The sequence below is a fragment of the Petromyzon marinus genome, chromosome 18 (assembly GCF_048934315.1).
Source record: "Petromyzon marinus isolate PM22_M1 ecotype Great Lakes invasive population chromosome 18, UKy_Petmar_22M1.pri1.0, whole genome shotgun sequence".
Taxonomy (NCBI): Eukaryota; Metazoa; Chordata; class Hyperoartia; order Petromyzontiformes; family Petromyzontidae; genus Petromyzon; species Petromyzon marinus.
In genome coordinates this window covers 12,367,167-12,392,507 of record NC_133684.1, presented here as the reverse complement: position 1 = coordinate 12,392,507, position 25,341 = coordinate 12,367,167, and the positions used below count along the sequence as shown (strand labels likewise).

General features: G+C 42.2%; 1 protein-coding gene across 2 annotated transcripts in view; it reads left to right on the top strand.

Annotated features, from left to right (window-relative positions):
• The window catches only part of LOC116943680 (phospholipid-transporting ATPase VA-like), a 56,088-nt gene that overhangs the window by 4,670 nt on the left and 26,077 nt on the right, over positions 1-25,341 (top strand). For both annotated transcript variants that reach the window (XM_032956746.2, XM_032956745.2), the window contains exon 2: positions 21,477-21,681. In XM_032956746.2, coding sequence (XP_032812637.2) covers positions 21,477-21,681 — 205 coding nt within the window. The remainder of the gene's footprint in view (positions 1-21,476; positions 21,682-25,341) is intronic.

The following is a 25,341-nucleotide window of genomic DNA, read 5'->3' as shown; positions in this document are numbered from 1 at the left end:
CCTTGACTCTGTGCTATGTGGCTGGCTTGACTTAAGTTAAAATTGAGCACATTTTTGGATTACGGTGCACTGCTGCCGTTATTATATATATGGCACATTTGCCTTCACATTGGCTTTTGTTTAAAACGTTTCCCGCTCCCCTGCCTCACGTGGCTGGCCTGGACTCTGTCAAACGACTGTACTGATAAATGTCTGCACTTCAGTTGCATTGCAAAGTTGGAACAAAATGGTCAGTATAAAGGTGAGAGTGTGTTTGGGTTTTTTTTTCACATTGCTTAGTTTCAGCAGTTATTCTCTTCACCAGCAGCCAAGTATGAAACCTTCGCTTATTTTGGTTTGTGTGTACACGTGTGTGCACGTTCTCATGAACGGTACTTGTCCCAACAGTCTGTTAAGAATATATTGGGGATCTTTGTATTTGTCTTGTGCATGTGTGCTTGTGGGGACCGGTGGCGCAGTGGTTAGCGTACCGTGCTACAAGCCCGGAAACCCAAGTTCTTTTCCCGCTCAAGCGGTGAATAATTGAACCGGGCCTGGACCTCCCATAGGTCGACTTAGCCCAAAATATGTGTGATGTGTAAATATCAGCACTGGAGACACAATGGTGGCCGGGTGTGGTGTTGGCATCCCACTCACTTGTGCGCTGTACCGGCCTTATTTATTAGTTTCCACAAACAACGATTGCCACAACAGTCTGTTATTGGCTATGTGGGGGATATTTGTCTCTCTGTGTGTGATAAGTTATTTTTAATAATTTAACAATATTACACGTAGTTTTTCAAAAGTAATATACCACATGAATGGACGTTAGTAGGCTGCTCTGATGTTCCTGGAACTACCCTATTATAAACACCAGTTAAAGGGTAACTAAGTTTAAACTGATAAAAAAAATCTAAGGTCACTAAGCCCCAATACAATGGTGGTATTGTAGGAGACCACACCTAATCCTCACCTCCCATCGGTATCTTTAGAGGGAAAGCAGGAATACGTTGCAAGAGGAGCTCAAAACGGTCGTTGTTTAAGTGTGTTCACAACAGCTTAATGCGTAATCTGCCAGAAGTGACTTTAAATAATTCCCAGTATAATGGCATGAGAGTTCATCTCTTGTGCAAACTGGTTCAGATATAGAAATGAGCTGCATGAACCCAACCTAAACAAATCAACATTTAATATATATCTTGTTCCCCCCTCCCCCGAAAGATGCAAATGGCCCCTCGCGAATCTTTTTACAAACACCACAGCTTTGCCGCTTAAAAAAATATATAGCTACAGTACAGTGCTATATTTATGATATGAATGTAATGTATTACCCGACAATAAGTCCATTGTCTCTCTGTGTGTGTGTGAAGGGAATGGGAGCGGCTACACTCGCGGTTAATACCAGTGACGATTATCTGAACCGGTCCAGGGCTTCCCCTAGGTCGACTCAGCCTCAAATGAGTACCTAGTGAGGTGTGTAAACATCACCACTGGGGAGACAAAGGCGGCCGGGTGTGGTACTGGCCACTCACCTCCTCGTGTGCCGTGCCAGCTTTCATAGGTGCTCGCTAACAGTACTTGCCCAACATTCTGTTAAGGCTATACGGGGGATCTTTGTCTTGAAGGAAATGGGAGGGGAGGGTGCGGGAATGGGCGATCGTCGTGTGGTGTTGCTGTTCACTCATGAAATTAGATGGGTCGTGAACGAGGGAAAAAAAGGATGGAAATCGATGGTGTTAAACGAAGTACTACAGTGTGCAGTTAAAACTGCGGCGTTCCTTTCGAAATGTCGCAATGTTGTAACGTGAACGTTTATTGTGCAAAATATTGATTTGCTATGATTGCCATATTTCACATGGGTCTTTAAGTAAATGTATAACAGACATTTATTATTCAGTGGCTGTCGTCACGCTAAACAAACAGCGTGATACCCTGGATACCAGTAATGCAAAAGAAACATTACTTCCAAAAAGGATTCTTGAAGTAGCCTTGAAACCACTCTTAATTGGCATTCATTGAAAGTGTTCTTTTGTGCACAGGTGAAAGAAAAGATTCCAAACCAGTTTTTCAGTTTCAGTTTATTTTTATTTTTTTATTTTGGTATAGCCCTGTGAGCCATTCGGCTCTTGAATCGGGTGCAACCACAACAAACAAAAAAACAAAAACACGAACAAGAAAAACATCTTAAAGTGACTATGTGACTGTGCAAACAGAAAATCCATGAAAAAAAAACAGCAAAATATTCCTGAAAAAAGCACCGTACACCAACGCTGTGTGAAAAAATCCCAGTGGGATGCAAGTCAAACAACAACAACCACAAGAAAACTTAGATTAAGGCCATCAGTCTAACGCCGTACTACAACAAAACAAACATGTCCATTCCAAAAAACTTTTCGAAATCACCAAAAAAATAAAGCCATAATTGCAACGTAACAGTGATCACAGGGACTGTGACCGATTTTTTACAATAAACTACATAAATAACATGTAACACCAAATCCTAGAGCCATAGCTGGCTGCATGAGTTACTCCACAACAACAGAAGCATCAGTCGGAGTATCAAAATGTTCAATGCACCTTTAAGATCAGCACGCTAAATCAAAATACAGATAATACTTTGCAGCGTCATCCGGAGTGAAAACATTTTATTTTACGCCAATGGATAGCAGTGGCAGCTAGGGGTGTACAACTCCTCTAGAGCAGTTTTGAGAGAAGATCTCATTGGTAGCGATTCAAGTTGTAGTTTATTGGCAATAGTATTCCAGGCCCTTCCTCCAGTTTGCATGAGTAGGGGTGACTCCAAATACATTATCAAAAAGATTACCAGCTTCAGAAAAGTGAAGGTTAAAATTGCTAACTATTTTTTTGGGATCTGAAAAATATTCCCCGTTTCGGTTAAGCTCAATGGGCAGATTGTCTGTTTTGGATGCCTTTTCGATACATTTGATTGTTTTCCAGAAAATCCTGGCATTTCCATGTGATTCCAGGAGAGTGGAGGAAAAGTAGGCATTTTTTACATGCCGTATTTTTTTGATGCATCTATTCCTTAAAATCCTGTATTCTAGCCAGTCATTGACCAAATTACTTTTCTGAGCACATGCCCAAGCCTTGTCCCTAGTTTTCATGAGCTTTGTAATCAAAGGATCAAACCATGGTGGGCGGTTGCCTTTAGTTTTAAATCTAACCAACGGAGCATGTTTGTTAAGAATTTGGAGAAACGTGTACCTGAAGGTCTCCCAAGCCGTAGTCAGGTTGGGGATATCACAGACCTTGTCAATATCCGAGTGAAGCACATCATTAGTAAATGCCTGAGTGCTGAAGTGTCTCATAGAGTGCTTCTCAACCAATTTAGGGGGGCTTTGGGTCTGACTGATGATCTCACACCAAAAATGAAGGAGTGATCACTAAGGTTATTACCCAGAACACCAGTCAGTGTGAAACTGTGAGGGGCATTTGTCAATAGGACGTCAAGCAGAGATGACTGTCCCGGATTTTTTAGGTTGGGTCTTGTGGGGACATTTATTGTTTTTTTAGGATAAATGTTTCTGTTAGGCAAAAAATGTCCGGGTCAAGATTTGCCACTTCTAGTTTTAGTTGACTTAATTTAATCACAAGCCCTCTGATGTTGACATGTAGAACACTAACACCTTTCCTGCCAGAAAAATCTACAGAATTACACGAGTTCTTTTCATTTGGGCCAGGATGAAGCTCAATACCACCCAGAAATAAGAAAAGTAGAATGAATAGTTTGCACAAGTATTTTCTGTGAAAGGATGAAGAGCGGCGAACCTTGGACGAATAGCAGTAGCTCGCAGATGGTGTTATTTTTAAGAGCAGAATAAAGTTTGGAAGGAGTGCTGGTGAAGTAATGGGACAAAGATAGGGTTTAAAATGATACAATGATGGAGTGTATAAGTGTCTATGAGCTGTTTCATTAGCAGGTGTAGTGGCAAATCGAGCAGCTGTTTGTAGAGTTGAGTGTGGCACTAGATATGGCCGGGAGGGACAGCAGTAGGATACACAGCAGGAGAATTTCCATCTCTAAAATATCCGGGGTAAACACAGATTAACACGGAAGCGGAAAAGAAAAAAAATACATATACTTGTAGGCCGAGCGCGAGAAAACGTCTTGCCGCACTCGTCATACATGCACGGCTTCTCGCCCATGTGCTAGGGTTGAACAGCCCCCCCCAGACAGAGACAGCAGATTTTTGGCTGTTGTGGGCTCGGCTGAACCACTTGCACCACCTCCTTTCCCCGCCGCAGGATGGTGCTCGAGCTAGCCCTCCTTGAGCTCAGCCCACGACTAGAATGTCGTTTCTTGGCCTCTCGTGTCTCTGCTGCCCGACCAGACGGCCCCACTGAAACCCACACAGGGGACGCTTCATTCACGACCCTTGGCCGTCTTGACAATCTCCGTGAAGTTTTCCAGGAACACAGCTTGGGGTCCGTCGCAATGTTGCCTTGGCAGGAACACAGCTTGGAGTCCGTGGCAATGTTGCCTTGGCAGGAACACAGCTTGGGGTCCGTCGCAATGTTGCCTTGGCAGGAACACAGGTTGGGGTCCACGGCAATTTTGCCTTGGCAGGAACACAGCTTGGGGTCTGTCGCACTATTAACTAGGCCTCACTCAGGCTGCGCCAGGTGCACGCTCAACCAGGCCTCACTCAGGCTGCGCCACGTGCGCGCCCAACCAGGCCTCACTCATGCTGCGCCAGGTACACACACGAGCGCACATCATCACACCATCACACACACACACACGAGTGTACACCATCTCACACACACACACGAATGCACATCATTACACCATCACACACACACGAGTGTACACCATCACACTATCACACACATACAGAGTGCACGCACACCACCACACTATCACACACAGAGTGCACATCGCCACACCATCGCACACACACGAACGCAGAAGTCCCTCTCGTCACGGCCACCCTCACACGGCTCACCCTCACACACACGCAGCTCACACACAGCTCATTCTCACTCACATTTTCACACACTCACGCACAGTTTACACTCATGCAAAACAACTCACAAAAACAACTCACACGGTGCTACACACGCCGCCGCCGTAGGGCGAATGCCCGGTGGGGAAATCCATTCCGTAAGGCGAGTGCCCGGTGGGGCAGTCCATTCCGTAGGCACTTTGTAGATACACTTGAAGTTATTCAGGTCAAAGAAGCAAACATCCATCGTGCAGAACACAATGTATTCGTTACACCTTTGGCAAAATGGATTCTAATTATTTATTGAAAAAAATGCATTTTACCAGGTAAAGCCCACTGAGCTATACAGCTCTTTTTCAGAAGCGATCTGACCACAACCGATAATAGCTCAACGAAGTGGCTTATCGCGTGGACATTTATAGCAGCCAAATAATCTAAACGCACGTTTCTAAATGTGGAGGGAAAATTGGAGAACCCGGAGAAAAATGTATATGACTACTGGGAGAGAGAACATGCAATCTCCATATATACAGGCAAGGTCAGGATCGAACCCACAACCTCTTGCATACCAGGCGAGGGAAATAACATCTCACCACCACGGTGTATTTATATTAATTATACGAGTTCGTAAGCAAAATAATAATTACCCGATGACTGGCCTTTGTATTTAGGGTCTAATTGGAGAAGTTGAGACATCCTGCAATAAAAAGTGTTGAAACATCCGATTTGTAAAACACCTTCAATAATTAATTTTAAATTACAAACTGTTCTGTGGGATACAAGGGCGAGCGGTGGAACAATGCTTAGTGCCCTGGACTGAACCAGGCCCCATGAGTTTGATGTATCTCAATTGCGAGTGAAATCTGAATCTGCTATGAACCCACACTGAATAGTTCCGTCATATACATTATGACGAAACCCCCGTTGCTGACAGAGCATAGTGAGGCCTCTATCCAGCAGTGGGTTGACAAAACTATGTAAATTCGTATTATTTAGAATATACAGCATGTATACAACTTACAGAAAGACACTTGCCTTACTTAAATGAGTGGTGTGCATCTCAGTTGATGGTCCAGAACCGATAGCAGACATTTAACATTATTATGCCAGAGATCCATCTTACCTTATGCCAACTCCTGTTGACTTTCTATCATAAGTAGCAGCCTCCTGTTCCTGCCTCTGGATAGATACAGAGCTAAGCTGGCCATGACCCGGACTGAATTTACGATGGTACAGCTCCTGCTGCCATGAAAACTTCACTCCATCCCAGGCCATCGTGCAGCGTAAATGCACTGTCACAATGGAACATTCCGTCTTTACTATTCGTTTCAATTGTATAAATACTCTGATTTAACTTTAAATATATATCTTGTTTTGAGCTATGTGATGAAATTGTAAGGTTTGTGTGAATCTGTTCAAGTAAACTCTAGAATTCTCACGGATCAGGTTTGGCTACAAAGTGCAACAGGTGTAACATGCCACACAAGCTCTGGTGAAAAACCGTGTTTGAGCATTCCACTTAATTATTTTATTACCTGCTCTATTAAGTAATATTTGTAGTCATGAAAGTCTAAAACACAGAGGTCACAGAAACTAGAAAAAAAGAAAATAACATTTTGTGGTTGAGTGCTCATAACGACATTGCGAGAATATAATTTAGTGCACAAATATAAAATTTCTGGAGCCAGCTGGACGAAAACATTCCACGTTTAAAGCAAGCACATGGCATTATTATACAGTAGCCTACCAATGCCCTCCCGTACATAGTCGAAGCATCTGGGCTGTTTGCTAAGAAAACAAAACGCATGAAAGGCCTCAATGTTGTCTTTAGTTTCAGGCTCGGTGTGATAAGTGGAAAACGGATATTGCATTGAAGAAAAAAAAAGACCCCGTGGTTTTTTAAGTTCAAGTTTTAAAATAGTTTATTTTAAGATAATGGGGTTTTCCCCTTTTTTCTGGCAACAAAACAGGTAGTAAGATGTTAAAACACCAAACTGAAACCTTTTACAAAGAATTATATTTACATTAACCACAACGCTTGTGGTCAGAATGCCAAGAAAAAACATACTCTAAATATATGCATTGTCCTTGAAACTGATTGGTCCACACCAGAAACAGATTTCTTTTGAGCCTCGTCTTAAACGGTGTTAGACCAGAGGACGCCAAAAGGCATATAGCCCAAAGACAATGCACTATCAGAGTAATGAGAGCTCGGGGTGAGCATCTACATCATGGGACCTCCTTTGCCAGTACCAAAATATGATAATAGGGTTTTCCCATTTTATCTGGCAACAAAACAGGTGTCAAGATATTACAACACCACACTGAAACATTTTACAATGTTACGACTATCTGTGACAGTTTTCTTCAATAATTTTCAGAGGGGGTTCACTTTCACCGATAAGACACCAGTGTGAGGGCCGCCACACTGCCTGCACAGAGCGGTTTCACATTTGTGTATTGCCGAGGACCGCACGTCAGGGGCCGAGCTAAAGGCCACTACTGGCCTGCAGGCCTTGTAATGAAGAACTCTGGTCTATATGGAGATCCTTCGCCAGTAGTTAAGAAGCTGTTTTCTTGAGCCAGTTTGTATGATTTAATGATGTGAGTTTGACAGGCATGGTGTAAAAATGCAGGGAATTACTAAGTAATTATTTACAATATATGCATGGCATATATTGTAAAGTGAATGCTGAATGCCCTGTTTGACGCTATTTTCAGGAATGCACGTATGCATGTTGAACTTATTTCGCACTGAACATAGCCAACTATACTAATCGGAATTGCAGGAAAGGGGCCATTTAGGTGAGGCCAAATTTTATTTAAATATCAAATTGCCCAGTCATGGAGTTTAAAAATGACAAAATACTTCCATGTTGGAGCAGAACATCTTGTAGACTGTTTCCATTGTAAATATTGTATTTAATGTGTGGTTATATCTAATGTACTGTAAATACAAAAAGTGACTTAAAGCTTTCGTGACTGCAGGAATTCATATTCTTTGGATCTTTCGGTAAAGTCATTTAGATAGAACAAAAAAATCATAAAAATAAATTAAAATGAAAATAAAATGAATACAAATAAAATAAAACAATAAAATAATAATAAATAATATGATAAAGTTAATAAAACATAATAAAAATATCACGACGTGTCGATCGCAACACAAGCAATCTTCATCAGGATAAAAAAGGGGGGTTGGGGGAAACTGCTGAGGCAGGCTGTTTTAAAGGTTTTAAATGGGTGTAGCGCAAGGCTGATCAACGAAGTGGGCGGGGCTAGTGATGTTAAAGTGAGAAAGATTAGCATGTCAATGTAAACGGCGGCTGTATTAGTGTGAACCTGATAATGTAAAATCAGTCGAAAATAACTGCTAACATCGGAAGGTAGGATGGAAACATCACAGCCAGTTATGAATTAAATTGGTTAATACTGTCCTTCCAATGATTGATCAGTTTGTACCCATCTCGGTTGAAATTGTGTCTGTGTCTATATATCTGGATGGCTTGATGAACGAATCTTTGTTGATAGCCAGTGGGTTTGCAGAGTACCTTCGTCTTGGAGAAATCAATTTCGTGTGAGCCCACCGCATTAAAACAATGATCAGCCACGGCTGAGGTGTTTACTGCATGGGCAAAACTATTGCTGATGAAATTGTTGGGTGGATGTCAAGGTCTCCGTACACCCTTGTGTTTTCAAGCTGGGTCTGGCTTGGGCTGAACTGTGAATACTTTTTCAGAGACTAATCGTAGCAGTTTAGAAATATGGAATGAAAATTGTTTACGATCACTGTGGTTAATAGTCTTGTAACTCTGCTGCTCATAGCTGTTATGTGGGATTTTTCAAGATGCAGCGAGGTATGGGTTCAGCTGCATCATAAAAAAATATTGGTTAATCGTCCTTTGGAGCTACCTTGCTACCTTGTGTGTGTATGTTAGGGAATGCGTACGAATGTATGTTAAACTTATTTCGCACTGTTAGTAGCCAACTGTGCTAATCTGAGGTGTGTGAGTGGGCAGCTGAAGGTGGTTTGTGCACAGCTCTATGATCTCTGCAATCTGGGTTCTATTCCCATCCAGTACAAGTGGCAAGTTGTATCTGAACCTGTCTTATATATGATTTAGCTGTTATTAGGTAAATGCATACAGGTAACCAGTGTAGTGTGTATCGTTATGGAGTTAAACATCTGACTCAGCTTTTAATATTGCATTCCACTCACTGTGTTCACTTTTAAAGAACCAACCCACGCACGGACTCGTACCCCACGTACGTATTTGTGCACAGAACCAAAAGACAAAGATGTCGGTATATAGCGTGATGTCCCATTGAAACCGTTTCGTGAGGAAACCCTGTTATTGGAGCGAGCGACTTATGAAGGGCAGGAAGCACAGACAAACTCAGTGTCAGAAAGTTGTACCAAAACCAGAGTTGCGCACTGAGATGGCGTTGACCGCATACGCTCCTCGACAAACAAACACGCAGCAGCAAGTTACAGCCTCCAGCACGCAAAGTACCCCACCAGACACAGCCTTCCCTTCTGTCGTCACAGGCCGGCACACAAAGACCAGGCCTGTTCGGTGAATACAGAAGGTGGCTCGTGTCCATTCAACACTCTATGAATAAATGTCCACATTCCCAACATTTCAGCAAATGCGAGAACGAGTACATGTGTTTGCATTTCTATTATACCACTTGCTTCACATGCACCATGAGCAAATATCGGTCCTTCTGAAATTGTCAGTTACATAATAGCTAAACTAGAGGTAGCATAACCATGAAAAACACACGTACTTCAAGTTTTAATTTTGACATGTTTCTCAAAGGCCACATATTTAAGTTTATTTTAAGTTAATAACTATCACGCATCTATTTTTTGGAGATCTCTCTCTCTGTGTGCCACGTCTTTATTTTGGAAATAGTATTAAGTAACGGATTTTAAATTGTCACTGGGTGTGGGCTTTCTGTTATGTTTGCACACTCGTTGAAGCTGCATTAACGTGGTGCTGCCCCATGCGTAGTACGTGTCTAATGTCAATATTGAGTTCATAGTTCAGTAACACGGTGGCTATGCTGATGTCCTCATGGCTATGGCTGCATTGTGAATCCTAGATTGTGTAATTGTGCCTGCCATCTAGCAAGGAATGTGTCCGCACATTGACGACAGTTATTTTTTTTATATAAATATATAATGATTTTGGATCTCTAATTAATAACTGTAATATAACTTACATTGTGTGTACAATATGTATGTGTATTGAACTTCTTTCACACCGTACATAGCCAATCTTGCTAATCGGAGGTGCAGATATACTGCATATGCCATACATTATATCTCAGGTGATGCTGAAGCTGCGATGTTATCTACGCACAATCGAGGCTTGACCGACATTCCTTTTGTACTGTTTGTGTTTACTCCTATTCATACCTCCGGTTATGGCGGTTGACTACGCACGGTGCAAAAAAGAGTTCAACGTGCAAGTTTGCGATCGTATGAATGCGCATATTTCCGAGAGGTTAACACAGGGAATATATCCCGATATACCATACACAACTACTTTATTGTGACGTCTTTTGGCGTCTTCTGGTCCAACACCAATGTGGACTAGGCTCTAAGAAAAGCTGTCTCGGGTGTGGACCAATCAAATTCAAGGACAGTGCATATTATTATCAGAGTTGTCTTTTTTGTTTGCATTTTGACTGCTTGTGTTGTGGTCATTGCAAACATGATGCCTTGAATAAAGGTGTCAGTTTTTGTGCCAGTTAAAAGGGTAAAACCTATTCCTATACTTTATTTTACTTTTTAAAATCTTAAATTTGCTTCTCAAAACCTTTTCAAGCAGAGTGCCTAGAGAGAACCCATGTGAACGGTGGAAGGATACTCAATGTTGACTCCGCAGGTCTTCGTGGTCTTCCTCAACAGCTCTCGTACCGCGTGTTGCTCCAGAACTAACGTCAGTCCGACGTTTTCATTCGCTGTGCTGGGAACTTCTTTAAGATCTGAATAGAAAAGATGCTCCCGGCAAGCACGTGAGGCGAAATGCTGGACACTGTGCCCAAACAACAACCCGGAACATTCCCAGATACACGGCGAGAGCTACGCAGTTGCTCACATTCTGCTCAAACATAGCAGACACCTGCCTCTCGCAGTGCGTGTTACAGCCACCGGGTTGCCCTGCAGCTGGGTGTCTCATGCACTCGTTGGTTTTACTTCTGCAACATCCACCAGCCCGCAGCGTCACTGAAGCCCTCCACCGCACCCGAGACGTCTTTAAAAAAATCCACCGTGTACAAAACACACATCACGGGCGATTGCAGCAGGAACCCACTGTCAGTTTTGAAACTGTACTTACATTAAATGTGGTTACATTTACTGTGCACGTCGCACTGGTGCACCCCTTTATAATTCCACTGCTGGATGAGGGAACACCGTGGAGGTCTTCATCATCAATCAGGTCGTCCCCAAGCATGATGACCTCTCTTGCATCTGCCGTCGTTTTTTTTTCGGCATCTTCTTAGACGGTCGTTATGTTTGGTTCCGGCAAGTTCGCTTGCGGACAGGCAAGACCGTGCAGGTCGTTATGGCTGTTTGACACCGCTTTACTGCGCTGGTCAGTGCTAAACTCACTTTAAACTATTTTTTATTTTACCAGGTAAGGGCCACTGAGCTATATACTGTAGCTCTTTTTCAGAAATGATAGCTCAACAAAGTGGCTTATCAGGTGGAAATATAAAGCAGTCAAATACTTTAAACACATGATTATAAATGTGGATTGAAAAACCGGAGTACCCGGAGAAAAATCCACACGACCACGGGTTGAACATGCAAACTCCAAATAAACAGACGTCAGGGTTGGGATAGAATCCACGACCTCCTGTATACCAGGCAAGGTGGTTATCATCTTGATGACGGGCATATCTGTGGGGACACAGAAGTGAAACGCTGCCCACTGTGGTATTTCTCAGATGACGCTGAAGCTTTCAATGTTATCTACACGCATCGAGGCCTCACCTACATTATTTTTTGTACCATTTTGTTTTACTCCGATTGCACCCCCGATTAGCACGGTTGGCTACTTTCGGTGTGAAAGAAGTTCAACATGCATACTTGCGATCGTATGAATGCACACATTGCCGAGAGGTGAACGTGAGGAATTGAAAATCGGAGGTGCGAAATGTGTTATCTACTCGCATTGAGGCTTCATCTACATTGCTTTTCATACCGGTTGGGTTTACTCTGATTAACACCTCCGATTAGCGCGGTTGGCTACTTGCAGTGTGAAAGCATGCCAATATGCATACCGGCGATCGTTTGAATGCCCACATTTGCCGAGAGGTGAACATGGGGTATTTAATGTTCAGCTCGATCACTGTAGAAAGTGTGTTTTTTTATGGCCACCCAACACCAGGTAGCGCTCCCGGTGGCTCTGCATTTTAAATATTTAAACGTGTAAATTTACATTTTTACTTATAATTCGAGAGTGTTCAACCTTCGGAGGAGACTGGCATCCACCATGGGAAATTGGAATGTCCATCTCCACACTGAGCAGGAATCCACTTTCACAGGAATTTGAATGCCGATAAGCAGGTTAGTGGGTCCTTTTTAATAAGGAAGGCATCTGCTATTTTGCGACTTAAAAGATGAAGAACCAAAATGGGTGGTTATCTGACTATATTCCACATACTGACATTGTTTGCAATCAAAATCTGAGGTTCTCTCCTCAAGTGCTAAGAAGCCGGAACAGTCAATCAGACAGCAGTTTCTGGGCAGATGGAAATGACCGGACATTGTGGTCGGATGTGAATATGGGTGACGGTGCAGGTGAAACAGTTTTGTGCACAGTGAAAATAAAGGAAATGTTCACAACTGAGGCACTTCATTCATTCCGCCAAATCTTTACATATTTGACTTTGTAGCGTACTGGTTCTCCTTCTTTATGCTATATTAAATTTTCATGAGTGAAAGCATTATTGGTATTCACATGGTAAAGATTAGTTATATATTTATAATCTATAAAGGGAATTACATATATGTACTGTACACATTTGTTTAATTACAGTTTATGAAGGACACTTTTGAGCAAATACAGTCCTGTACTACTCGTATCTTATCACAAATGTATGTTGATTCTGAGTTTGCAATTGTGGCTGTAAGAACACTATCAGATCAATATATCACCCAACAACCTTTTTAACTTCCTGTAGCAGCGCAATAATTTCCTGCCACATTTAACAAGACAGAGTCGTCATCTGTTCATCTCAGATGTTTGACTCCCCACACCAAAGTCAATGGTCTCAACAGTTTCCTGTGATGTATTGAATTCGTATAGTCTGCTTCAAGGCCTCACCAAACGACCCTATTCTTTACAAACACCACATGTGCACACCAGTGTTCTTCACTCATTTTCAGAGGGGGGCCACTCTCGTCGATAAGACATCAGTGTGAGGGCCACCACCCATTTGAAGGAATTTGGGCTCGACAGCAGCAGCAGCATGACAATGGGGGCTGTTTTCACATGTTGTGATTGTCGGTGGGCCGCATGTCAGGGGCCACACTAAAGGCCACCAGGGGCCGCAAGTGGCCCGCAGGCCTTGTAATGAAGAACACTGGTGTAAACTCCACACTGCTTTAGCAGGGTCCAGCGAATATGGGTGAAATCATTGAATAGAATGTGCGACCGTTGGTGCTGTTAATGTTGGGTCCCAAAAATGCTGAGCGATTTAAGATTGCATCTGATTTATTCCCTACACATAGTAGCAAATCACTCTCATCCGAAATTACAGACTGCCAGGTCAAGTGTCGCTGGTGAGAATCTACCCAGGCTAAAACAAATGTCCTGGTATGAAAAACAAAAAGCTGGTCAACGGTCTGGTGCCCTGCAGCCCTTCCAACTGATACAAAGATCCCCCCTATAGCCTTCACAAACTGCAGGAGCAACTGCCATTAACGAGTAACAACTATGAAGGCCGGCAGAGTACACAGGGGGGTGGTTGGCCAGCACCACGCCCGACCACCTTTGTCTCCCTAGTGCCGATGTTTACACACTACACCAGGTACTCATTTGAGGCTGAGTCGACCGAAGGGACGCCCAGGACCGGATCAGATGTTCTTCACTGGTGTTGGGCATGAGCGGGAATCAAATCTGGGTCGCCAGGTGTATAGCGCAGCGGGCTAATTGCAACACTATCACTCCCCATTCTTCCAACTAAATGCACACACTTTAAGTGTTCAAATATTTAAAAATGATCTAAGCCAGTGACACGTTTGTACGTGTAATGTCTGATAAATGAAACAATTCTTGCATTCCTGTAATTTCCCACCCACACATATCATTTAGAGCCATCAACGTGCCAGGTTTCCTCATTTCCGCAATCCTTATGGTAGAAGATTTACGGCCATTTTTCGAACGCTGTTTGTACTTTCAGGATGGAGTACGATTCCATTAATGGAACACACACGTTGTTTGTCCAAGCCTGTTGTAAAGTATCCCTTGGTGACTGGGCCAAGACCACCAGACTACCGCAACTTGCTACCACTGCTTCTACGGTAATCCCATGGTTACTGTAGAAGCAGTAATCCCATGGTCACATGGTCACATGGGATTACCGTGTGACCAACGCCACAATTGGAAGACGGAGAGATAAAATAAATGTCTGGTGGAACGGGTATCACGGCTGTTCACGCACTGCACTGTGAATCCGGTGACGTGAGTTCATTTCCCAGCCATAGCAAACATCTAAAGTATCCCTGGGCCCTCTCTTCACCAACCTAAACTGACTAGCCTAGTGAAGTATGATCAAACCCCAATCACCAATGCTGTGTGGGGGACACTTCAAGAGGCAGTGGACCAGGAAACGGCTGTGAATGATTGTGCTGTTATTACTGCAGGCAAGCCACAAGGTGTTGACAGTGACGAATGGCCATTCGTTTACTTAAAACAAAAGTACGGTATCATTATTTATATATTGGTAATAGTGTATACTAAATTATACTTAAGAAAATCAGTTTCAATGGTTGCATATTACATAAAAATATACATTTCAACTAAAATAAAAGGCATAAAGTGCCGTAAAAAGGTAACTTAATGTGCATAAACTTAGGAACTGAAATTACTGTATCTTGCATTATTTACAAAGTAATTTATGATTTAACTAAAATAACTTGATTGTGAAGTTAAGCAAACAACTGTGAAGCAAGAATGCTGATTTTATAAAAAGAGAGACTTGCCGTCCACTCTAGAACTTTGTTCTGTTATAAGGTCCTTATAAAGAATCCATTCACAGACGCTTTAGCTGTAAGCAGATCTGTCCAGGTAGTGGTTTGACATCTCCCATTACACAGTGGTGGCCTTGTGGCAAATGTTTTTCGTGCAATACAGGACGCACAATTAGCCCCCATCCGATTACACTGATAAAGCGGTGATGACTTACAATCCGACTGCACATTCACATGAAAGTCACCGATATAATAGGTGGATGTGGAACAGTTCCCGAAGAAACTTACTGAGATTACAGAAGTATAAAAAATCGTGAAATAATTTGTACATGGTACTGTACTAGATTTCTGCTTCGCTCTCGATATGGTTCAAACAAACTTCATATGAAGTGACACTGAAGGGTTGTGCACGGTTAAGTTGTGAGTCTTAACTTGCTGACACTCATTTTAGCCATGAACGTTGTTGAATAATCATAATAACAATTATACAATGGGTAACGTAAACTAACTCGAAGTTTCCAAGACAGCCATCGTCATTGCAACGGGAAGCTAGTACAGTACTGTTGTAGTTATGTTGTGGAAGTGTATCATGCGTACACCCTATATTTGTATAAATTAGCATCGTCAAAGAAACTGCACCTTGTCTATGGTAAATACACATCCTAGATGGCACGTATTTCACCGGTTGAACATGCACAATAATGCCCATTGACTTGAGGCAGCAGCTCACAATTAATTTGCTTAATGTTTTTTTTCGCATTGGCGGTGACTTCTCCTTTCTCATAATTTACAAACCAACTCGCACTCCAACAAGTGTATTCTTTGTGCGCATAATAGATCTAGTTATGAAATGTTATGTTTGCTCAAACACCAGCAAGCATTACACTTCTAAATGCTAAAACACCACGTTTTTTATAAGGACATGTCGGAACACGGGCACTCTCTGTGATAAGCGCCTCTCCTGTGCGAAAGTAAGGGTGAATGTTGCTCTGCATCTACACCAACCATACGAAAGGAGAATAAGCACGCATGTTTGTCCGAAGAACTCCTTCGAGACCACCACATCAATTGCATTGAATGAGCTGTCGTTTGACAGATTGTTACATCTCATGTTTATATATGAACTCGGCGAAAGTGTCAAGGAAAATAAGAAAACTTTTATTCAATAAAATATCAGCCCTGACGCTGCGTATCCACTCCTACATTTACATGAGCCCCTGCAAAGCAAAACCCATTTCATATTCATACAATGGACAGGCATAATTGTCATGTGTATGTATTTAGCAACTATTACATTTGGCATATTAACCTACTTTTTGGCATTATAGTGTGAGACATTCTGTTCTCGTGTTATCTGCCCAGCATCTCGATTCACCATTGTGCTTGTGCTATACAATTCCACCGTCTCCTAATTTGCATGGCTAAACCAGGTTTCACAAGTTTGGCGTTGCTCAGAGCTGTTAATGAGGCATGTATGATAATACCGAATTACCATATGTGAATGGTGTCTGGATTCAAATTTCCTCATTGTATTAGAATAGCTCAAAAGGTGACACCACCTGCGTTGCTCGTAAGAGAAACACTGCTTACCGCACATGCGCCAGCAGTGAGTGTAATGATGTCTCCCAACTGAAAGAAGCATTGGTTGCCATTAATCTCTGATGAATATAAAAATACATCCATAACAATATTTTACCAATTGTGAGATTTCTAAAATGATTTAACTTAATGTTACCAGTCTGCCATATATTATGTATACAGACGTTCACGTGTTATGCATATGGTGGAAGATAGGAAATCAGTGAAATTGTTTGAAGAGAGAGATTGCAATAATCTTCTAAATCATAATTATTAACAATACGGATTTTGATCGGTTTTGCACTTGTCAAGCACCGAAATCACAGGTGCGTGATCGTATGCTCAAATACCTGTACACTGAAAAGTTTAAACCAAACAATACAATGTTATGGGGAGAAGATTGCAATACTATTCACGAAGTCATTTATTTATGATTAAGTAATTCAGTAACATTCCTAATAACATTTTTTTCAGTTCACATTTTTTTAAGTACATAGGTGTGCATGCGTGAAAGTGCCAGGTAATTGCTCAACTTCTGGGAAGGGTGGTGTGACGTCCTTGTGACGCAGTCTCGCAATGCAAATTACCTGTGGCCTCGTGAACTCCTTCCGCCTTGCAGCGATGCTGCCTAGCAGGTTTGGCTCGACCGGTGTAAATCTTATTCCGTGTCGGCATGGCGTGCCGAACACACGCGCAATTTACTGCACAGGAATGTGGTATATGTCTTGAATTCTTTTACAAATGTTGAATTTCGTTTCTATGAATAGATTTCACTTTTTTATACATTTCAACATTATGGCGGGACCCCGGAGTCCCATAAGCCCCCGGCTCTTGCATAAACATTATATTATAATGTAAACACAAATTTTGCTCTTTTTCACCAATGGGTTTGAAGGATGGTGGCAAGTGTTGTCTTGTTAAACTATGCCTTTCAAACTGAAAACTACTTACCTGCAGTACCTGTATTTAAATACACTATCGAAAAAAAATGTACACTCCTCTGTCAATCATCGTGTTTCTCAGTGTGGATTTGTGAACACACTTTGTAAAAAAATAGTACTCGTTTTCAATGCATTGTTCATATTGTAACAGAGTAGTGGGTCGCCGCTCCTCTTATCCGCATTGATACGAGCGGTATGTGGGGACTATGGCTTAACCGCAAAAAAAACCTATCTGCACAGATGCCAACGGAAAAGAGAAGTATTATCAAACAGGATTAATTAACGGTGTCACACATCTCATCTGTTAAATATCTGTAGGTAATAGGATTGTCATCGATTGATCCTGGCTGCAGACATTGGTAGGTCACAAATAATAATAAAGATAAGAGAGCAGTTTCCTTGTATTATGCATACCGTTATGACAAATAAAGGACTTAAGTCGTGTGGGTAGTTTGAGAAGCTTTGGATAACACTTATGATCCTGCCCGTACCCGAGCATGGAGTGCATTCGCTTGTTCAGCTCTTGGGCGCATTCCTTGTCGCTGCGCGTTGGACGACACGGCAACAGAACGATCCGCGCCAGGTGGGTCGCGGCGTTTATGTGCGCGGTGGGACGGAGTCGTCAAAAACTAATTAATTAATTAATTGCGATTGTGACTTCCGTTTATTCGGGACCCCGGGGTCCCGCCATAAGGTTCATTTTTTCATAGCATCATGTTTAAGATTAGGGTGTATTGTGGCAGCGTCGCCTATGTAAACTGTTGGCACTGATTCGTACACATACAAACCTGAGTTCGATTGCCAGCCATGGCTAACATCAGTGCCGAGTGATATCTGAGCAGTCCTGGGGCCCGCCCTTCACCAACCTTCACTGACTGCCATGATGGAGTTTGGTCAACACAACCACTATGACTGATGCGGCATAGGGAGCCTTCAACCATTATAAGATTGACAAAGGGCCGCACATTATTGTGATGCATTTCTTTTAAACTATAATTTGATAGCATCACATACACATGGAAGAATATTCCCACCAATCTTTTTTCATATGGCTGATGAAGATGCAGAGTAACAACTACAATTTCACATTCAGGTGGTCAAGCCAGACAAGCACTGTGATGTCTCCTTTGTATTCCATGCAATCACACAAGTAAATGCATATCCATACAAAATTCATGATTCTTCTGTAATATTTGAAGCATATAGTATATCTGAACAATTATAGCCAATCAAATTTTACGTTACACGAACATTTGAAGGAAATTTAAATTACATGCAAATTTAAACACAGATACATATATATCTACTATTTACACGACAATGTAATAACTACCATTCATAATAATGACATTTAAAAATAGTCAATAATGACATTTATAACGCGCCAGATAATGAATCTAGCGATTGTTAACTGCCATTTCCTTGGCTTGAAGCAACCCTACCAAATTTGTTTTTTACAATCCAGCAAGCTTAAAAAACACGTGATTGGTTTCTCTTCATTGATTACAGTGTTTGGAGTGGTCACCTTTGCCCACCCATGATCGTTTGACATCCCCAAAACGACTGAAAGGGATTTGGGTTGTTTACGAGTGATCTTCTGACGTGTGTCCGTGGGCAGACTGCTGTGACCCACCACAGAATAAAAGCCGACCGTGAATGTGCGACCTTTAAGTGTTTACGATGTTTTCTCGGCGAATGTGCTGAATACTCTATTCATCAATATTCAGGTCTCTGGCAAAGACATGCATGAAAAGCAATCACCAGAGAACATTTGCTTTTTCATGTGATATCATACTCAACACTGTTCCTTTTGATGGATAATTTTGTTTCATATTATTGGTGCAATTTATGACTCAATATAACAATTCTTATGCACTGAAAATGTTCATAAATATTAAACCAATTTCCAAGTACAGCACCGAAGAAAGACAAAGACGTGGAACTAAAACTCAGTGAAAACTGTGGTGCTTTGATATGCTAAAGCAACAGAGTGCTATCCGTCAAGCGAGCACTGGCAAGCATGTGGCACATTGTAAATTACACTGCACTGGGGTGGCTGAATTACCTAGTAGGTGTGGTCAGTTGTAGAGGTCAGAGCCGGCTCGGGTCAGTTTGTCCTAGAGTTGACAGTTGATGCATATGTCCCTAGGTGTACCTGTTACGCAGCAAGCAATAAAAAAAATCTCGACAAACAAATATATAAAGAAAAAATACTGGATGCACAGGTGATTGTGTGCTAATGATCACTACTCTTGAAGCAATACCATTTCTGTAGAGGCAATTCCCTTGTAGTGGTGCCCGCTGTACTCTCTGTGTTTTAAGATTCCCGTCAAAGGTGTGTGCAGAACGCGCCATTCCCGACTCAACTGGTGACCGTTAAATTATAAGATACCGCCAAAGAAGGCACGTACAAGTAAATCACCCGCTTTGGGCAGGCCCCCCCCCCCATCCCTTTCGTGCAAAGTTATACAACTCCCGGCTGGTTTAAGGCACATTGTTCAAGTGCCACTGTGCTCAGAATAAAGCACGTATTACTTTTGTTGATTTCAGGCAGAGATGCCTGAGATACTGGTTTGAGGTGTTCAGCTGGTAAGAATATTAAATCATGCCTCGTCTCACCTTGGATAAACTGGCACTGATGCTGTTCTGGTTGTGTAGCGAGTGCCTTATTTAAGAATATTCCCCCTGCATGACGATGTGAATGTTTATAGTTGAAATTATTTTTTTGTCATGGTTGTCAAGGAGGCTAATCTTACATGCACTAACTTGGATTTTGTATTAACACTGAGCGTCTCCTGCGGGTTAGCTGATTATCTGTGGCAAGATCCTCTATTGACTAAGCAAGTTCGATTAATTTGGACCGTTATATGCATATTATTAGTTAGGTTCACCATTGCAGTGTGCTAATGTTCCAACTGCCTTTTGCAATATGACTTTAAAATTGGCAAAGCCTTCATCCAGGAGTCGATTCATAATGAGCTGTGAATTCTTATTATATTTTAATAAATTCTATTCTCGTAGACCAACAATCTATATACGGCAGACTTACGAACGAGTTACGTTCCTGAGAACTGTTCGTAAGTCGAACGGTTTGTAAGTCGGAACACAATAATGTATGTACTGTATTTAAATATATTTTTTGCGATCATTGTTATAAAATGTGTTACGTTTCAACAAAAAAATAAGAAAAGCATTGTTAAACTCATAAATAAAAATAAATAGTGCACATTTGTACATTTACCGAACGAAATAGTTCCATGGTTCAGTTTGTAGGTGCGAGTTCACATTTGTAAGGCGGATGGTGAAAAAATTATTATCTTACAGAAGCTCGTTCGTAAGTGCGGATGTTTGTACGTCAGACGTTCGTAAGGCGAGGTCTGCATGTATTTAAGTTTTACATATAAAATACTATGTAACACAAAAAACTGAGCTCAAACACCACGTGCACAGGATTATCAACAGTTGGCATTGTTATTTGCAGCCTTAAAGGGTTCGAACAGTGAATCTCTGCAGTAAGTTGCCACTGCGTCGCAGTGCACAAGGGAACCATGCTGCTTGATGTTGAGGGTTTGTCGTAGCTCATCATCATTGCGAGTCCGTATAGCGAGCGCCGCTTCACGTAAAGCAAGCAGCAGTTGTCTTGTGAAGAGGCTTGCCAACGTTGCCGCCTGGTTTCAACAGAGATGTTTGAGCGTTGGAACTTCTGTAATATTTTTTTTACTCGACTTATTCACAGTGCCATGCACAGGACTCTTAACTGATGTGGACCGGGGTGGGTGTGTGACGTGGTCCTGGCAGGGCGCAGCAGGGGTTCATCGAGCGTTGCTGGAAGGACGTGCGCGTCGGGGACTTCCTGAAGCTGCGCTGCAATGAGATCATCCCGGCCGACGTGCTACTGATGGCCTCCAGCGACCCCGACGGGCTCTGCCACCTGGAGACGGCCAATCTGGACGGTGAAACGAACCTCAAATTGCGGCAGCTCGTCAAAGGCTTTGCCGACCTGGTGAGTGACGCTCACTGCCCAGAGCTTTTGCCCCGATGGACATGCTCATGCCCGTGTGTAGGCCGGTCCTCCATACACCTTGTACCGCACAGGGACACCTACCACTGGGGGTCCCCTTCGCTAGACTACAGCAGGGCAATGGAATTGATGGAAGGAATATGAATCGCTTAGGATTTTAATGCCCTATAAATGCAAATCCTTTGAGCCAAGTCGAGCAGTGCGCTGTTGTCTACTGTGCGCGTCCCTTCGTTGCTGGTGTCGGGTGCCATTTTTTTTAGTGCAGGTGAACACATGCTTATAATAATGTTGCCACGCTCGGAGGTCAAAGGGAAAAAGCACATTGTGCTGAGAAAACCATAAACACTGGTGGTATCCGTTGTGCTCTGACTTGGAATACATTCATGCCAACGCATTATTGAGGACTCTTCTCGCCACCCCATTCAAGAACGCTTTCCTTGAAACTCACGAGGTTCAGCCATGAAGGGCCCTTTTGCACTGTGCCTTCCATACAACTGTGAAGATTAATATGTGGAGTTTCACGAGTCATCGTAAAAATGTATCCCACTCAGCAGGATGTTTCAGAATGGATATCCTTGAATGTGCACACAGGCACATCACCTGCATCATGAAATACGCATCTGTCATAACCTTCCTCGGCAAGTTATAAATAGTTGTGGCCCACATGCAGCGAGGATTGCTTATGAGGCCTTTCTCCACCCATGCCATCTCCCTCGCTCTTTCCTATCCAATCGCTGCCTTACGTCAGTGGTCGTGCATGGCTCACTAAGTGACCTCTTATTGTTTTCACGATTTAGCTTCTTAAATTTGAGACGAGGCAAAAGTACAGTAAATGTCTCCCACCCATTTATGAGCATTGCTTGCTGCTGCTTTCCTTCTTAGGCGGTGGCCCAAAGCTAGTGATGGAAATACCACACTCTGACAATATGTACAGTTTAAAAATACTGTTTCAATAAAAATGCTAGTTGATATAATTAGCATCTGGTCACATGTTTGTTTGCTAGCAGATACGTCACTCGCCACTGATGTTAATCTTGGTTGAGACTCAAACTCGGGTCACCAAGTTCAGAGCCCAGTGTGTGAACCACTGCTCCACTGCTCATCTGCTAAAAAATGTTTTTTTTTATCTGTGATAAAATGTTATCTGGAAAATGTAGGTTAGTTTCATGGACAGAATAGCAGCACCGTTGATTTTCAACTCGCAATGTTTTAAAGTTTTGAATGAATGCATTGTTAAAATGTATCACTTTGGTAGCAATTTACAGCACAGGAATGTAATAGTGGGATCACGCGATTTCTGCCCAAGGAGACGTTTTTTGACAAGATAAACGGCAGCAACCCCATTCAGTAAAATCCACACTAGCCAGTGCGATGAAGTATGGTCAAACAACTCCCATGACCAACACGGCATGGGGGAGGCCTTGATCCAGCAATGGAGTGACACAAATATACTACAAGTTTTTCTTATGTAACAATGCCAATATATCACATGGAAATAGTGTGTAAGATTAATCTCAATCAAATCCTGATCCTTTTTTACAGGAAACGTAATAGTTAACCAAGTGGCTCACATTCTCAAGCAGAAACAAATTCAGAAATCCTCTTGCGTGTTGCAGGGAGTGTGGATTGTGAGGGTTAAGATAGACTAAACACAGAGATGTAGTGGGTTCTTTATCACTGTAGCCTACATCTTTTAAAGCATCTGGAACTTTCTTTTGCGTTTATTGTCTTGTCCTTTCCCCGCACATCCAGCACAGTTGCTATGTACGGTGCAAAAAAAGTTCAACATGCATATGTAAATTTTTGTATCTGCTCTACAAAAATGTAAATATTCAACGACCCTTCGATGCATCATTGTTTTCTGAATGGCTGCTGATTTGCAGGCACGTCATAGCCTTCTACATTTCATATCTCTGGAATGTTTTCATGCACCATATTCAACATGCTTGCACATGCAAATATGCTGTACACTCCTTTATTTCACACACTGCATGCACGAACCCTGTAAATTCTAGCGAGTACAGCTGCAGGTGTCACGGCGGTCATCTGAGGTCAGCCACACAAGCAACGCACAGTATCTAAAACAGCAACGACAGCAGATTTTAAATCTATGCCCCTTCTCAAGTGAGTCCAGGCAAGCGCGTATCTTAATTGATGTACCCAGTGCCATTGGTGGAAGTTCTACCTTCCTATGGCAACATTGTTATATCCACAGGATGACAGCGATTGAAATCCAACCCAAGCAGTGCCAGGCCATTGGAGAGCTACTCATTTCACTGACCCTGGCTCGGAGTTGACATCTCGGATTTTGTAATTATGGGGCCTGCTAGTCGACTGAGATAAATCCTGCACATGAACTCTATTTTTGTGGCTATAGATAATTATTTAAAATGTAACATAAATAAGCATCGATAATAATAAATACAAGTACTAACTAACATGTCATTGTAACTAGAACTATACTTCCCTCATCGTTTAAAAACACCTGCGATTGTATGGCCTACGTCAATGTAAATATTGCATTACATGATTGATAATGCAGATAAAGATTGGATTCCAGAGTGTGCTGAGTCGCCACCTGTCCAGACAGTCTGGGAATCAGCATCTGTGCTGTGGTGCACGGTATTGATTCGTACCCATATTGATCCGGTACCGGCGTTGCTGTGTTAAGCTGTAATGTGTTTTACTGCAGAGTTTTCATAGATCTGGGCTGGCTAAGAAACTTGTCTTTGTTTTTTTTTCTAGAGTGGAAAAGGTGGGAGCCATCGAGTATACCTAAAAGAAAATAGTTTGTAACATTTTATACATTTCAGATTTAATTTTTGATTGAGCTACGCATCGATGAAACTGCATCTGTCCACCAATATATTTGGATACGAGGCATTTTACGAAGTAAATTATAAGCTTCACGGCTTTTTGAAGTTATGTGAACTGTCAAGGACAATTGGCACTGGATAAAGTGTCTCAGACGAAAGAATGTGGGCTTTCTAAAGAAGTTCTGAACAACCTGTTTGCATGGTATTTATTGGCATAACTTCTTTCATGTGGAGCCCTTACTTCCTGGTTTTGTCTGTTGAGTTTGGCTACCTAACACCTCCCATCACTGCATTCTATGGCGACAATCCAAACAACAGCAGGCTGAACGATTGAAAACAGAAATTCTTGCATTGACTTCCCTGCTGTGCAGGTCATATTTTTATAATCTTCACATTTGCTTGCGAAGTTCTCAAGTTAGAATTTGCGGGGCTCCAGATGTGCACCCTTCCTTGACTTGAAAAGCGCTTCATTATAACGCTAGCTTCGTGATTACTTGAAACCGACGAGGGGAGCGAGGAAAATAAAAAAGGGGTTCACTCTGCAGAGGGTGACTGATTCCAGCAAAGTTCGTGCAGGATACCAATATTACAGGCGCCTGTTAGTGCACATGGATACAACAAGGACAAAGTGTACGTTGTCGAGTTCATGTGGCGAATCTCGTAACTTTTTATTGTATATTTAAATATTTAAGTGCAATTCACCTCACTCTTAGTAAGATTTGTGTTAAATAATTAGAATATTCTGCATTTCACAATGAGCCAGATGATTGCGTCAAGAGCAGTGTATCATCGTTACTGTGATGCCTCTTTCTTGTATTAAAAGTGC